The sequence below is a fragment of the Pipistrellus kuhlii genome, unplaced genomic scaffold, assembly GCF_014108245.1.
Source record: "Pipistrellus kuhlii isolate mPipKuh1 unplaced genomic scaffold, mPipKuh1.p scaffold_m20_p_2, whole genome shotgun sequence".
Taxonomy (NCBI): Eukaryota; Metazoa; Chordata; class Mammalia; order Chiroptera; family Vespertilionidae; genus Pipistrellus; species Pipistrellus kuhlii.
The window spans coordinates 112,197,228-112,214,521 of NW_023425515.1; the positions used below are offsets into that span (position 1 = coordinate 112,197,228).

General features: G+C 47.3%; 1 protein-coding gene across 9 annotated transcripts in view; it reads left to right on the forward strand.

Moving 5' to 3' along the window:
* The window catches only part of RREB1 (ras responsive element binding protein 1), a 138,375-nt gene that overhangs the window by 88,169 nt on the left and 32,912 nt on the right, over window positions 1-17,294 (forward strand). For all 9 annotated transcript variants that reach the window (XM_036444037.2, XM_036444034.2, XM_036444033.2 and 6 more), the window contains 2 exons: window positions 7,957-8,101; window positions 8,553-8,689. In XM_036444037.2, the coding sequence (XP_036299930.1) occupies window positions 7,957-8,101; window positions 8,553-8,689 (282 nt within the window). The remainder of the gene's footprint in view (window positions 1-7,956; window positions 8,102-8,552; window positions 8,690-17,294) is intronic.

The window sequence follows — 17,294 nt, forward strand, 5'->3', positions numbered from 1 at the left end:
GTGTGCCTCCGTAATCCCGCAGGTGCAAGGCGCCTGCACTGCCGCCCTCACGCACGGGCTCTCGCTGGCTGGCGCTCACAGGTGGCATTTCCATGATTTCTCTCTCAGAGATGAATTGTTGGTGTCCCATTCCTTCTCTGCTCTTTCTCTCAGCCCCTCATAATATGACATGGCGTCCCCATAGTGGTGGTGACTCCTTTTCCCTCACTCCTCCCTGCTCCCAGCGCCCACACCCCCCATTCTCCAGGCGGCGGCAGGCCATCGAGAAGGACCATCCTAAGCACTACTTGTTCCTCTTCTGGAAGCGGCTGAGCAGCAGCAAACAGTGACTTGGCACCACCTTATTGTGGCGATAATCATCTCTTCCTCCTCTGCAAGAAGAAAGAGGATGTGAAGAACTGGCTTCTGCCATCTTAAAAAAGCCAAAGCTGATTCCCTCCGGGCTGGAGTGAGAAAAGGTCTCAGTGACGTCAGCATTTCCATCCTGCCATGAGGCTGAGGTTTGGGGGTTGGCCTAACTGTCGTTCGGTAGCTGTTTGCCACCGAAGCACGCTCCGGCGGAGGGGGTGGTGCTGGCTTCCCTTAGGGACGATGGCTTTCTCACTGAGACCCCGGGTCCTGAGTCCTGCTGCACGGCCAGCTCTGAGTGTGGAATTGGGACGCCAGCTGCATGGGAAGGTGGGAGAAATGGAGGCAGCATAGCCTGGGGAAGGAGCATGGTCTGGGGAAGCTCCCAGAAATAGCTAAAGGAAAGTGGCAACCTCCTACTTATTATTGCTCAGGATTAGCGCAGGGAAGGCCAGGCAAGACCCTGCCATCTCTGCACGGATGAGAGGGTTCTCTTTACCTCTGTGGCCTTTTGTTTGTTTTTTAAGAATTTGTGATTTTATATGGCAATGTATACTGTGTATGTTTGTGGGTATTATTAGAATGTATCCAGGGAGCCAGATAGTGTCAGAAGCATGTTACAACAAATGAAAAATTTAGCAAAACTAGGAAAAATAGTACATGAGGGTTTAAAGTGTACTGATTCTAAACCATGATAATTAGGAACAGGGTCTAGAATTGAGATTTTTTTTTTAAAGGCTGACATTTATTGATACGGGCCGCCTGCCAGGCTCTCCCACGCTGTGTTCGGACGTCAGGAGGGGGACGGAGCTTCAGAATGAGCGGCAAAGGGCCCTGTTTCCTCAGCAGACAGTAACTGGAAGACATTGTACTTTGGTTCTGATCCGTGGGCAGCAGCTCCCAGTGTCAGCATGGAAGTGGGGGAAAGGAATCGGTAGCCAAAAGGTTGCCTTTCTCCTTCCTGAAGGATGGCTGGGAAGATTGGGAACACTGAGGGAAAAATATTCTTCAGGCATCATCCTCTCAGCTCTTTTGATCAACAAGCGTTTGTACCAAGGTCTTAGGTGAGACCAAGATGAAGTAGGAATTGCCTTCTCCATCGTGACAAAGGAGACAGGAGCTGATGGGACAAGAGAACAGGCCTGGGTGGCAGCCAAAATGCCGTCTCGCATCGGGGTTGGAGAGCTCTGGCTGAGGAGTGGTAGAGATGGTGAAACTGAACCCCCAACATACCCCTATTTTGAATTAAGATTTTTATGGAGTTTCGATTCATGGTGTTGGGCTGCAGTCAACAAGGCAGCAAGTGGGACGTGCTGTCTGGGCACCCCCTTCCTCATCTTTTGCCCCTGAGCAGAGGCAAAGGCAGCGGGAGTAAATGAGTCTTAGCACCAAGATGCAGTCCTTCCCTCCACCCTCGCCTGTGTGGTCACGTTGCCAGTGTCGGATGAGCCTGTGGGACCCACTGGCTCATGCTGGGAGGGGGGGGGCGCGCGGGGGGCAGCATCCGGCATTTCAGGAAGCACATCCGAGAGCCTTGGGAGCGTTTCCACAGCCAGCCTGCAGACAGCAGACACACCTCCCTGCGGTTTGCATGTCACGCTAGGCTGACTTCTAGATCTTTCTGAGAGTGCTGTCTCCTGGGTCAGCAAGGCTGCTTACACCATTGTCCAACCTTCCCTCCGCACCCAGGTACAGCTGGTGTGACCTGCCTTCCGGATAAGCATGACTGAGCCTGAACAACACCCAAATTACTAGAAGGTGCCTTTGAGCTCACAGGTGGGGCCACACTGGGAATGGCTTGATTGATGCCTTGCCATCCTCTACCCCATCACCCCCCCACCCTATTCACCTCCATCTTTACTCCCCATCCCCTTGGTGGCACAGGACTCTGTGGACATTACAAGTCTCTCTCATAGCTCCCCACCCTAAACTCTCCCTCTAGACTTGTTACAGAAACATACACTAATCTTTCTGCAGACCTCCTTTTCTTTGGCCCACATAAAGGTTGTAGAGCTGTGGTGCTTCTCATGCATTCTCTCTGGTTGTCACAGGCTTTGCTGGGAAAGCAGAACAAGCACGTGCGGTTGAGTGGAGATGTGTCTGTGATCAGGCTGTAAAAACCCGTTTTAAACCTGTTGACTTGAGTTTGACGGTCCCGAGCGGTACTGGGTACAGATTGTGTACAGTAAACTTGTGCAAGGACTGCTGGTGAGCCAGGGAGAGGTTTAATGCTTATATAAAAATGTCAGTCTCTGAGTCAAAAAGTTAACCAGATACTCAAACCGTATGGAAGATTAGAATTTCCCTGGCATCTAGTGACTCACACACGACCTGCTATGATTATCACCTGGAAGGTGTGTGGACACACCCAGGCTGCTGGGGCCAGGCCTGAGAACATGCATTTGTAACAGGCTCCCGGGTGACGCTGATGTTGCTGATCAGAGGACCACAGCTTGAAAACGAGTGCTCTAGGAGGCTGGGAGTATTCTCCTGGTACACTTCACTGAAGTGAAAACTGAAGCTGAGGTCACCTAAGTAACTTGGGGAGTCTCCATGGTTTCCAGGCGGTAGAGCCAGGGCGCAGCCTGTGCAGGTCTTGCAGCTCCCAGACTGCCTAAGACTTCAGTGCCATCACGTGGTCGCTCTGCCTCCTACACTGTCTTCCCACTCAAATTTGCTTTTTTTCACCTATTGCAATTCCTGCTGGCTCCTCAGAGCAAGCCAGTGCTTGAAAGGTTAAGAGTTTACCTCTTTTTCCAAATCTACAGATTTGCATACCTTAGAAAGGTCAGCAGAAAGTTCCCATATTTGGAACTGGAAATGAGGAAGTTCAGGGAAGAAGGAAGATCTGTCTCCTTTGAGTTACTGGGCTGGCGGTCTGCTCTTGTACTAGTTGTACCTGGTTTAGCTCTGATATATTCCTTGCCCTTCTGGACAGCACACCCTAGCTTCCATGGATCTTTTCACATTTTAGAAAATAAATGATTATGGGAGGAAAACTTTGAGTTGAAAATCAGGATCCATATCAAAATTCAAAGTAGGCTCTTATCAGTGCTAAAAAGACTCCAATTTAGGCTGTTTTCCTAGTTTAGGAAACATCTGCAGCATTGGTTTGGTTGTTATTCCACAAGCCCCTCTGAGTGTTATGAGCAGGAGAAAAAGAAAATGTCATCTGACTCTTGAAAGAGTTCTGATAAAATTCATTCCTCAGACCAGGTGTGGCAGGATTTCTACTAAAGTGGCATACCTCCAAAAGAAAATTCTAGAATTGTATGCAAAAAGCAGATACTTACCTTGAGTTTGCATTAACTTCTCTGTACTGTGAATGTAGGTATAGTTTTTAATGCATGAATACAGGTTAATTCTAGTAGAGAAAATATTAGCAAAAGTCTTCAGTGTTCACAATGGGCTGTTTTTTATTTAAGACTCTTATGTACTGTACAGTCTCCTTTCGAGTTTGCGAGCATTAAATCCTATTAAAAGAAGCTTATAAGGTATCTCTGAAACTGAAGACATACGTTGTAGTGATATTGCAGGTGTAACTTGCAATTTTTTTATCTTCATATTTACTTCATCTTGCCCTCCATTCAGTGATTCAACAAATAGTTATTCATTCCTTTATTCATCCATTCAGCCATTTTGGCAGATATTTGTTGACCACCTACTATGTGCCACCAGGGACTCGTGCAGAGAAGTATACACCACCACCTGAACATTGCATATTTCTCATCTTAACCAATCTAGAAAGTGTGAGAAGATGTTAACAGTTCAGGTGCAGAATGGAAGAGACAGCTCTTAGGAACTAACCTTGTGGCGTTGTTGTTAAACACACACAAGGAAACCCAGCTCCGTTACAGCCTCTGGAGGTGGTGGTCCCATCCCTGTGGCCTTTACTCTTGGACCACATCCACATTGGTACTCACTTCTGACCCAACATTTTGTGATGTTCACAAACTGGAGAGAATTCCAAGGTTAGTAGTGATTAGTATCATTTGACTAAGCTTGGAGAACTGGCTAAAGGAGCTGGAGTTGTTTAATTTTAAGGAAGCTTTGGAAAAAGACAGTCATTCTGAATGTAGACTGATTCCGTGTTGTCCCTGAGGACAGATAGACAAAGAAGGACAGAATTTTTGACTTAGCATGGTGAAGATGACTAGCAATTAGCACTTGAAAATGGAGAAGTCCTTGTGCTATAAGTCACCACAGAACTAAGTGATGGTATGTTTATATCTGAACAATGGTAGCGAGGACTTTCTGTGCTGAGTGGGAAACTGGACAGCATCTCAACTCCCTTCCATTTCTGAGGTTCATTGCAATTTATTGGTTCTTAGGGTACATGGAAAGTAGATGAATTAGCCCCCTAAATAAGACATAGGGGAAAATATACCCAAACCTTTTAAAGAAGAGAAATAGAACTATCTCATCTGCACCAGCCCTCCTCTCTGTTTTGGCCATGTTCTGCGGGAAAGAAGCCATGATCGCCTCATCATGGTGACTCGCCGGGCTTGAGGTGAGGGTTCGGGAAGAAGTGGACAGCCAGTGCAGCCACTCTTGCTATCCGAGACCAGAGAAGAATATCATTAACCACAGATCTCAACCAACTTCAGAAATGGTTGGAGCTCCCAACCCTGGTAGCTCAGCTATTGCCTGAGTTAAGTTCTTAAATGAACCTGCAGCTGCTGATTACCATGTAGCTGAAAGGATGGATTGGGGACACTCTGTGTCTTGGCCATCACCCAGAGATTTAACCCTGTAATGGAGTGCTACTTGAGCTTTGAACCTAGGACTCCAGCTGGGCACAGTGGGAAAATTGTTATGGGTTGGTGTGTTCAGCAGTCTCATACTTCCTACCAACCCCTCAAGACTCTCCGCTCCTTGCCTTTGACAGGGATACAGTTCAGGGCAGCTCTGGTTTTTCAGAATAGACAGAGACAGACTGGAGGTGGGGAATGTTCTTGCCTGACCTCGGAGCATTCACTCCCTATTGTAATTTTCTTAGTGTTTGCTATCAGCTGCTAGGCCTTGGGCAACAGTTGCTCAAAATGGAAGTGTGCAGGATCAGGTTCAAGTCCTACGATTGCAGCCCATGATCCAGAACCCAGATCCAAAAGCCTGGCCTTTGGAGATGATTTGAAGGAGAAGCATAGACTCTGGTGTCAACACACCAAGGACCATTCTGTCCTAGCTGAGGCCCCGAATGTGTGAGCCTCTCACACCTGAACAGACACATCTGCAAAATGACAGTAATATTCTATGTAACATTCCCACCAATCCTCACTGAGTACTCACTCTGACCCATCCTCTTCCTCTCTCTGTGGAAACAATTGTCGTAAATCCTAAGAACTAGACACGCTAGTATCACTTGGTAGAGAGGGGCACCCAGTGGACTGCTGACAGTTGTCAGTCTGGTTTCGTTTTCTCATGGGTTATGGCCTCATGTTCATCTGCACAGGTTGACTCTTTAAAGGGTATTCATTTTTTTAAGTTAATTTTGAGTTACTTATTGAAAAGGGTGGGTTTGGTACTAATTCACCTCCCTTAGCGTTATCATACTTCCTCAATGCTTAGATGCTATGAAAAAATTCTTTTTACATTTCTAAAGTTGGAATGCACCATCCAGTAAATGTGGAAAGAAGCTTGTTGGCCTTTCTTTTTTCCCTCCAAACACTGATACTAAGTAGTGGTCTCCTTAAGTCACTAGAACAGAGCGAGTACCTAGGAAGGCTGCTTGTTTTCGAGAACTTTCCCAAGGCTTAGCGACCAAGGGCTAACACCGAGCACCCCTCCTGATACTCTAAGTGGGCATTATGTTTGGGATTCTTTTCCATTCTCTGCCGCTGAGTCTCTCTGCTCCACCCCCGATTCCCCTGAGGACAGAGGTTTGGCCTGAACCCCCTTCCTTGAGGCCCATTTCCTTGAAGGTCAGGCCATGTCTAAGCTGCGGCAGCTGGTTGGGCTGGTGCTCTCTGGGCAGGGGCTAATGTAGAACGTGTCTATAGAACCAGAACAAGGGACGTCCATATCTTACCCTCCACAGCGCAGAAAGGACTCGAGGGTGTCGCAGAGAGGAAGCTGTGAGGGAAAAGCATTGTCTTGGCTGTGTCACTGAGTGGGTGGCCCGAGGCCTGTGTTGTGCTGCTTGTGGTTAGAGAACTTCTTCACCTTTGCATCCTCAGCCTGTCTCCCCTGAAGAAGGCGCCTCCAAAAGTGAACTGAACTTTTCACAAGTGTGATAGGGTCATTTATGAAAACTCTGCTGTTCTTCCCATTCCTGTGAATGTCTCCAGTCCAGTAATCCTGTGGAGGAGTGATTTATAAAAAGCTGTGGCTGCATTCTGACTTCGGCACAGTTGAACCCGTCAGAGACGGTGGTGGTGGCGGTAATTGTCATTAGGAAGACTCAGCCTTTTACGTCACAGTGCAAGGACATTGAAAGTGACTGTCTTTTTTTATAATGTCATTCTTTCTTTCCCTGTTGGTCTTGATATCTTGTTTTTAGGATGTTTGTTTTAGACCTTGATAAAGTTAGGTCACTTTAAATCAGCTATCCATAAAACTCTCCTTTTGGAACCCATAAAACTCTGTATTGTAATATATATATATATATATATATATATATATATATATATATATATATATATATTTTTTTTTTTTTTTTTTTTTTTTTTTAATGAATATGTAGTACTTGTATGTATAGTTTTAGTCTCATAGATGTTAGGGTTGCAACATGTAACTTATTTTATTGTCCCAGCTATTCCCATGAGCTATTAATCCATGCAATACCATGAATAACATGAAAAGGCTTTTGGGTTTTAATAAGCATCCCAGATATTTGTTTCATCAGCACTTCCCAAATTTGACCCCTAACATCCTTCAGAAAGCAGAGGAGAGAAAATGCAGTGCTGGTAGATTGGGGGGGGTGGGGGGGGCGGTCCTGGGGGTCAATATAAAATGATTACTTGGTTTGTGAGCTTGTGTTATATGAGAATTCTTTCTTTTGTTTTTAAATCCTCACCTGAGGATATTTTTCCATTGGATTTTAAAGAGTGGAAGAGAGAGGAAAAAAGACTGAGAGAAACATCAGTGTAAGAGAAACACATCAATCGGTTGTCTCCTGCACATGCCCTGACCAGAGCCTAGGTCAGGGAAGAGCCTGCAACCTAGGTACATGCCCTTGACTGGACTCGAACCCAGAACCATTTGGTTTGCAGGCCGACACTCTTATTCACTGAGCCAAATGGGCCAGGGCTCTTGGATTTCTGTATTCTATAGAATTGTGTGTCCTAAAATAGTCCATTTTGCTTAAATAAGAACAGGTCATCAGATACTTTGTTTTCATCTCATTGGTGCCAGTGAAGTTCATGTATATCTCCCAACAGACAGCAAGGTATTAACATTTTTGGATAGTAGTTGCAAGAGATTTAAGAGGATTCAAGGAGGTTATAGATTTTTAAAAGAGAGAAGTTACTCTATCAATTATGTCATATCTCTTAAAAACATTTACCAATGTCTAAATATAAAATATAAAACACTTAAAAGAAATAAACCAATGCATTTTTTTGTTGTTGTTGCTAAATCACATTGTGTTTGTGTGTGTGTGCTTTCCAGACATATGAAGATTCATGAGAAGGACCCGAACAGTGCTACCACGGCAGCCCCGCCATCCCCACTGAAGCGCAGGCGGCTGTCCTCCAAAAGGAAACTGAGTCATGATGCCGAGTCAGAGAAAGAAGACTCAGCGCCCTCTAAAAAGGTCCTCTCTGCTCCCAGCCCTGATGTGCCTAACCATGGGACTCTGGGTAGAAACACACCTAGCCTTTATCTTCTCAGTGGGGGCTGGCCTGTGCTTCACACACTGTGTAAGGTGTCTACAGAAGAGGGCGTGTGTGCTTCCTCCGCTTGTTTTTTCCAGCTAGATTGGGAGCTGCCCCAGTGTTCGGGACCTTTATGCCCAGTGCCTGTCAGGTGCTCTGTCAATGCATGTTGAATGGATGAGTGGGTTGAGGGTAGATGGGTGGGTGGGTGGGTGTTATATTTGGTGAGTGTTTGTTTGATGCATGAGTGAAGGACTGGTGAGGTGCATCCTAAATACCCAGGTGGCCCCCTTTGCTTTTCGATGGCCTCTGGACTGAGTGTTGGCGATGCCTCAGAGGCCAGCCCACGTGGGAAGCCTCCTTCATGATTTCTTTTTCCTCTCCCCGAAGATGGTGGAAGATGGGCAGTCAGGAGACTTGGAGAAGAAGGCAGATGAAGTGTTCCACTGCCCAGTGTGTTTCAAGGAGTTTGTTTGCAAGTATGGACTGGAGAGCCACATGGAGACCCACTCAGATAACCCTCTAAGGTAGGAGGAAGGGTGGAGTATGCCTGCACTCGGAGCTCTTTCCCATCCGTATGACTACAGACCAGGCTGAAATTACTTCACCTGAGTATGAGGATACTAGTAAGGCCATTAAAATGGTGTGTGAGCCCAGCCAGTGTGGCTCACTGATTGAACACCGACCTATGAACCAGGAGGTCATGGTTCAGTTCCTGGTCAGGGCATATGCCCAGATTGCGGCCTCGATCCCCAGCGGGGGACGTGCAGGAGGCAGTTGATCAATGATTCTCTTTCATCATTGGTGTTTCTCCCCTCTCCATACCTCTCTAAAATCCATTTAAAAAAATGTTGAAAAAGGATGGTGTGTGAAGTCGGCTGAAGGTGTTAGAGAGAAGGTGCTGTGGCCACAGGCCGTGCTCACTGAGACCTTCACTCCTGGGAGGCCCGTGCACACGCTTCTTCTCACAGGCTTTTGGGCAGCAGACCCTCTGTCCTCACAGAAGGTGTTGCAACCCAGATGACGTTAGCTGTGCAGGAGTGTGCAGTGAGGACAGGAAGCAGAGCAGGTAGGCTGGACTGGACTGACTGGTAGCACAGAGTACGGAGAATGCATTGTGGTGTAAGACCAAGTTCAACTTCATTTGACCTAAATGAAGCCCGTCCCAGAGAAACAGTGATGGGGGATAGTTCTGCTGGTCATCCTTCAAGGTTAGGTCTCCCCATCCTCCCTTGCAGAAAGTGCGCATGCTGATACGACTTCCAGCAGAATTTGGGTTGTGGGGGGCGGGGCACTCAGCTTTCTTTCCCAACCTTCCCTGAGAACTTTTCATCCGGTAGAAAGCCCTGTGTTCCTAGTGAGCAGATAGGCTTGGAACCTTTTCCTACGCAGCTGCCACTTTTAACGTTTGTAAGCATTGGGGTCAACTCGGTGCCATTGGGAGCCTCTGGTGCCGTGTGCGGCTGGAAGGCATGTCTGCCAGGGTCACCCAAGGCAGACGTCCGCATGCAGAGCTGCGGCTTCAGGTTTCAGGAGGCAGCAGGGGCTGTGGAAATCTGGACATGTGTGTGTGGACCACATTGCCTTCCTGCGATAATATTTGGTTGTGACTGAGGAGTGAAGAGGTCTGAACAAGCCAGACTTTGTGTTGAGGGAAAAGTCTAATTAATTGTACAGTAATGTAAAGCTGTGTCAGATATCATTATCCTTAATCACTTTAGCTTGACATTTTTTCATCAGGGGAAAAGGGATTTATGACAAGTTTAAACTGCTGAGCAATTGAAGAGCTATAAAATGTCCCTCCATAGCCCCCCCATTTCGAGAAGTTGCGTGAGGCGTGGAGTGGCCAGTCCCGGGGCCCCACTCCGGGCTGCTCACAGGGGACTTGACCAGCTGCATCTTAACCTTGAGGAGAGACCAGACGACCCCTGCGGGCCCTTTCAGGCCTTCAGTTTCGTGAATCCAATACCTGTCTCTTAACAGTTGTTCTTTGTCTACCAAGAAACAGCATTTGACTCTTTTATAGGCCCTGTAGTTCTGAGGGATTCAGAAACTTGACTTCGTGGTTTTATTAACATCCACAGCATTCCCAAGATGTGGGCTTGTGGTGGGTGGTGACTATTGAAATAGCTCTCCAGACTGAGGACCTGAGCAAACAGAGGTGAAGTTACCTGAAGTCACATGATGAGTCATGGGCGCAGGTAGGAATAGCAGGGGGACCCCCAAATCCTGTCCCTGCAAGGTAAACGCACTGCTAGTCTCCAGTTCCTACATGTTTAGTTTCACTGCATGCTTCATTCTGTGTTTAGATATCATAGGAACCACCCACTTGACCCCCTTCTGGGTAATTCTGCCCTGCGGGGAATATAACAAATGTCTCAGTAGAGATTGTGGGTGGCTGGAGCCGAACAGCACAGTGTATAGCAGTGATAGCGAAAGACCAGGTGTCCCCTTCTTATATGCCGGCCTGCACCTGGGTATGGGTTCTCCTGGCAGAGCCGCCTAGACAAGCAACTTCTCCAGGCAGGGCTGGGCTTGCTGCTCAGAGAGGCTGGAGATGGGAAATGCACTGGGCACAGTGGTTCTCTGCTGCACGACTCAGTGGGTAATTCACTCACTGTGACACCAAAGCCACCGGGGCCACCTGGGCTGTGATGTTGAACCTCAGGTCCTGCCTGTTTTCATTCCCTACTCAGGAGTAGCACCTTTGTTTGGTGAGGGGTTGACTGGAGAAGTTTTGTAGTCTGGCAGGGCCTCAGCCCCTGTTGGCAGCCCTCCCTCCCACCGGAGCCCGGCTGCTGCACCCACAGCGCCCAGTAATGGCCATAGGAAGGGCTTGCCTTGCTTCCATTTGTGGGGCAAGCAGGCCATGCCCTGTCTAGTGGCTGTTGCTAGTTGGGGTGGGGCTTGTGTCTGGAAACCAAAAGGAGCTGATTACAGAACATAGTTAATTTCCCTTTTCTCCTCATTGCTCTGCCTTTCCACATAATAGCCTGCTATCAAGGAGACCGTGGGGGCAGGCAGGAGCCAGCAGGGCCCAGCCATGCAGTGAACTGTGACAGTAGCTGGTGGGAGAAACTGCTTGTTAACCCAGAGCTAAAATAGGCACCAACTCCATTTGCAAACACCAAAGGCAGCAGAACCACAGTGGGATAGATGCTACTGGTTTAGACAGAAAGTTTATAACTCAAAACAGCTGCTGGCTTCTCTTCTCTCCTGCCCTTACCCCCACCCCAAAACTGGAAAGATGCTTGTTGTTTCTTAATAAAAAATGTTGAAATCTAAACTCTTTTAAATGCTGGGGCCGTTGTCTTCCATTCCCCTGTGTTTCGAATTAACGAAGTGCCAGTGAAGGACGGCAAGACATGGGGCTGCTAGTAGTGATTCTAGCTCTGGCAGGTTATTGCCTGTGCCCTGTGAGTAGCAGTAAATCGGCCCTCTGGGGGGCTCCCCAGACAAGGAGAAGCACAGAGCTTATGGACACCTGGCATTTGGAATCTGAGGGTGATGGGCAAGAATGTTTGGTGAGCAGGTAGATGCAAAAAGGACTTCCCTGTATGAGGATGTTTCAGGGTGTTGAGTTTCTTGCTTGATTATAAGAATAGAACAGAATAACCGGCCGTACACTTCCATTAATAAAGTTAGCTGGGAGGGAAGTGCAGGTCCATGCCCACAGGTAGGAAGAGAGCCATGAATATCATTTTAAAATTTCTAGTATCCACTTTTAAAAATAAATAAAAAGAAACCGGGAAATTGATCATGCTTTGTTAATTATACCAATACTAGAAGCCAGTGCATGCATGCACGGGGGAAGGGGAGGGCCCCCCTCAGCTCAGCCTGCACCCTCTCTAATCCAGGACCCCTCCCTGCAAAATGGCCTAAACCGGCAGTCAGACATCCATCTTACAATCTGGGACCACTGGCTCCTAACTACTCACCTGCCTGCCTACCTGATCTCCCCTAACTGCCCCCCCATCACCCCCAACAGCTACCCCCCAACCCCCCAACAGCCTGGTCAACCTCCAACTGCTGCCCCCTGCCACCTTGGTCACCCCTACCTGCCCCCCCCCCCGCACTGCAGGCCTGGTCACCCACAACTGCCCTCCCCACCAGTCTGGTTGCCCCCAGCTGCCCCACCCCCCACAGCCTGATCTCCCCAAGCTGTCCTTCTTCCCACCCCTCCCCGCCAGCCTGGTTGCCCCGTGCAGCCTGCTGTTCAGTCATTTGGTCATCCATCCGGTTGTCTTGGTCGTGACGGCCCCTGGCTTTTTATATATTGGGATTATATATTAGGATATCCAAAATATAATGTCAACGTTAAGTACAATATAAAAATTGTCAGCAACATGTCTTAGTTTCTTACTTATGTACCAAGTCTTTGCAATCCAGGTGTGTGGTATGATCACAGCTCATGGCAGTTTAACAGGCATGTTTCAGGTGCTTAGCAGCTACCTCGTAGGTAGGTGTAGGCCTAGGACAAGCCCACCAACAGCAGGGATGGCACCACGGCAGCGGCTTTGCTTTGTTGGCCCCTGGTCTTGTGTCTGAACGACTTATGTCTGGCTGACTGGGTTGGGCTCGGACCAGTGACAGCTGAGTGGTCACCATGGTGATGCGGCTGCAGATGGGGGCACAATCTGGCAAAAGTTATTGTACAATCTTTTTTTTTTTTTTTTAATTGATTTCAGAGAAAGGGGCGGGGAGAAAGAAAGACCAATGAGAGAGAATCATTGATCAGCTGTCTCCTGCATGTCCCCTACTGGGATAGGTGGTGTCAAGCCCACCATGTGCCTCTGACTGGAATGGAACCTGGGACCCTTTAATCTGCAGGCTGAAACTCTATGCACTGAGCCAAACCGGCTAGGGCTTAATGGCTTCTTGATTGAAAGAAATCAGGTAATAATTTTTCAATCATTTTAGCAAATGATTGAGTGCTTATTATATGTTAGGTGATTGACTAGATATGAGAAAAAAAAATAGTGATGCTGGAGAACAGGACCCCTCAAGGGCTAGTCTGAAGCAAGTAAATGAGCAGTGAAAAAAGCAAAGGGGACAGACTGAGGCCTGAGGAGCATGGTGCCCGTTGTTCAAGCCGAGGGAGCCGATCCCGCTGGTAACGCTTCCCTGGGCATTCCCCCTGGGTGTGGTAGTGCTCCTGCCACCCTCTGCTGGAGGCCCTCTCCATTGAGTACGTATGGTTCTTGGTTGTCTGTGAGGTGATTTCAAATTTGAAGGCAGTGCCCTCAAGTCCCTGTCAGGGATTAGTCCACGGGAGCCCAAGGGGCTCTGCCAGGCAGGGCGTGGGCAGGGAGGGGCGTGCTGCTGAAGGTGTGGACGGGCTGGGGCCTCCTCTTGGCAGTGGAGAGGTGCAAGAGGTAACAACACTTGTTAAATGCTATTCTAAAACCAGGGAAAGGGAATAACAAAATACTTACTGGTCAGCGTTTTGTATTTGAGTCTCAGGGGTCTGAGGCTGGCCCGTTGGAAGTGGATTTAAAATGATGCTGGTGGCAAGGTTGGAGGGAAGGACCCTTCCCAGCAGGCTTAGAAGCTGGAGGCACCTTTCTCAGTATGCCCCCTCTCCACCTGCCTAAGGATCTTCTCTGTGATCTGGGCTGTGCCGGGCAGGGTTAGCCACAGGCTTCTGGGCTCACCCCACCCTAGATCTGCCTGGGCTTCATGCCACACTGGTTTGGTTGAACAGTCTAAGCAGGGTGTCAGGACGCGGTGTGCAGCGGGAGGATTCCTGGGCGTAGGGAGGGCAGGCTGCCGCCCACTGCTGGCCAGGGCCCTGTCACAGGGCCTGCACTGTTGCTCCCAGCAACCGAGAGAGATTAGTGCAGCTGTTGGATGTCAGTTCTCAGCTGGGACAGAACTGGAGGGGGCAGTGGGCCCAAGGGGAGAGGAATGTCTGAGCCGGGCAGGACTCTGAGGAGAGGTTGTTTGCACTTAGCCTTCTTGCCTCCTGAGACAGAGCAGGAAAAATGAAGCATGAAATCCCTTTTAAAAAGAATGTCAGTCTCTCGATTAAAACACTGTAATGAGCAAGAAATCCAGAATCTCGGGAAATTGGCCAGGGTGAGCAGCAGCCGTCTCAGCTATGTATTTTGCAGGTTCTGATGTCGGGGCCTGGGCCTGCTGGTTGCTTGGGAGTGTTAGTGCTAAGAAAGGCTGCCAGCAGAGCCGCTGCCCAATGGCAGGGGTTGTAGAAGGAGCTGGGCACCTGCAAGTAACTGTCTTCGGAACTGACAGCGTAGCAGAGTAGGAAGGAATTAAGCCGTTGGCTCCATCTTAGCTGCCTGGCAGCTCTGTAGCCTCCAGCAAGTTGAGACTCAGTTTTTCCATCTGCAGAATGAACTTCAGGACTGTTGTGAGGGGAAAGGGGACAATCCACATTCCATTATATTGTAACATGCTGGATGAACATTTACCTCTAGTACTATATTTAGAATATGTCCTTTCTACTATTTTAAACCTTGCAACATGTACAGTTATGGTCTGGTGACATGTTTTGGGTACCCCATTCCAATGACATTAAGGAGTGAAATTCCGGAACTTCTCCCAGTACTTGACAGAGAACATGAAAGCAGATTGTCCTTTACTTATTGTTATAAAGGGTCTCTTTTATTTAATTTTGCTTTTGTAAATATTGGGAAAATTGAGTGGCTATTTAAATTGGGTTTGAGTCCTACCAATGAAATTTTGTAATACACCTGTGCTGAGAGCCTAAAAGCTTGAAGGGACTTGATACCTTTATTTTTTTAAAATATATTTTATTGATTTTTTACAGAGAGGAAGGGAGAGGGATAGAGAGCTAGAAACATCAATGAGAGAGAAACATCGACCAGCTGCCTCCAGCACACCCCCTACTGGGAGATGTGCCCGCAACCAATGTACATGCCCTTGACTGGAATCGAACCTGGGACCTTTAAATCCACAGACCAACGCTCTATCCACTGAGCCAAACCGGTTTCGACGGGACTTGATACCTTTAAATAATAGAACCCACATAATTTTCCTTAGATTGTTGGAGAAGCCTGAGATGCTAAAAAAAATTTCCTGATATTTGAAATTTACCAGAGCATTTCTCTGAAAATACGTTTAGTATAGGGGAAAATTTTTTTACTCTTTCTTGATGATGGGTTCACCCATCTGACCCTTACCTGACATAATGGCAGAATGATTTGAAAGTCGAGTGCCTGTGGTTTATTGCTTTGGGCTACTCTAAAGCGTTTTTGTTAACTACGGGATTTTCATCTTATTCTGGAGAGTTAAAGTCACTGATGAATAAAATATTATGGTAGCTGCCCTAACTGGTTTGGCTCAGTGAATAGAGCATTGGCCTGTGGACTCAAGGGTCCCGGATTCGATTCCAGTCAAGGGCATGTACGTTGGTTGCAGGTACATCCCCAGTGGGGGCTGTGCAGGAGGCAGCTGATTGATGTTTCTCTCTCATCGATGTTCCTAGCTCTCCCTTCCTCTCTGTAAAAAAATCAATAAAATATATTTTAAAAGATAATAAAAATAAAATAAAATATAGTAGCAAGCACTGAGAGGAGCTCATCCTAAAAGTGTTTAGCTACAAGGTTTGTTTTTATTTTAGCCTTATTTTTTATTTCTGTAAATCCCATTGCTGATAAGTTTGACTCTTAATCATTGATGTGTAGACATGCTTCCTGCACATTTTGAATGTTTAGGCAAGGTTGTTTAGAAGCTTGTTAGTGGGCCCTGGCTGGTGGCTCAGTTGCTTGGAACACTGTTCCTGCACACCAAAAGTTTGTGGGTTTGATTCCCAGTCAGGGTGCATACAAGAGGCAACTGATGGATGTTTCTCTACCTCCCTTACCCTCTCTCTTAAAAAAAAATAAAAATAAAAATAAAAAAATCAGTAAGACATATTTAAAAAACACACACACACAACAATACAAGAAGCTTATTAGTGGTTATCAGTGTTGATACCTATCGTGGTGATATCTTTTCTGATAAGTGCCTGTCAGCACTGCTGGCTCTACTCAGGGCTTCTCGTACCCACACTCCTTACACAGAACGCCAGACCAGGACACCACATCGGTCACTGCGTTTCTACCCGGGGAGGAGCTATCCCAAAGTGGTTTAGCCACAAGGTTTATTAAATAAATAAATAATAAATAAATAGCCTTAATTTTTTTATTTCTGTAAATCCCATTGCCTACAATTATGCAGTGTTCTTATTTTTAAATATATTTTTATTGTTGATAGTATTACAGAAACCTCCCATTTCCCCCCCTTTTCCACACTACCCGCCACCCCATCTCCTCACCTCCAGGTCTTTACCACCCTATTGCCTGTGTGCTGTGTTCTTAGAAGAAAAGAAAAGAAAAGAAAAAGGCCGAAACCGGTTTGGCTCAATGGATAGAGCGTCGGCTTGGGGACTGAAGGGACCCGGGTTTGATTCCGGTCAAGGGCATGTACCTTGGTTGCGGGCATATCTCCGGTAGGGGGTGTGCAAGAGGCAGCTGATCGATGACTCTCATCGATGTTTCTAACTCTCTATCTCTCTCCCTTCCTCTCTGTACAAAATCAATAAAATATATTTAAAAAGAAAAAAGAAAAAGAACAGATACCATAGTGCCCTGCCTCATTAAGCAAGCTGTGGTACATGCCAGCTCTCAATTCAATGAGTTTAAAATTTTAACTTTTTTTCTTTTTAAGACTAGTTGGGGACCTGGCTGTGAACAAGAATATCATTTATTTGCCATAAAGTCCTTTGAGAATTGCAAGGACAAAGCTCAGCTAACTAAGGCGAGTACTTCCGTGGCCGGCAGCGCTGGCTGCTGCAGCCCGTCCCTTGCTGAGCTGTCCCTCTGCCTGTGGAAGCCAGGGGCAGGGCTTGGGCACTGGCTGACGGTCCAGGTCTCTTGGTGGCTTAAGGATTTTGCCAGTTCACTGTTCTTGTGGGAGTCAGACTTCTTTACTGTGTTAACAATGTGTTCTTTCTAGCCTGGCCAATGCCAAGGTCAGAGCCGATGTGCTTTGGGATTTTGCTTGTTTTGTTTGATTTCCAAAAGAGAAGGGACAAGGAGGGCTAAAGTATGAGTTGAAGGCTCTCTGGGATCATGGTGCCTCCCTCCAGCTGCCAACATTGGGAGCCCC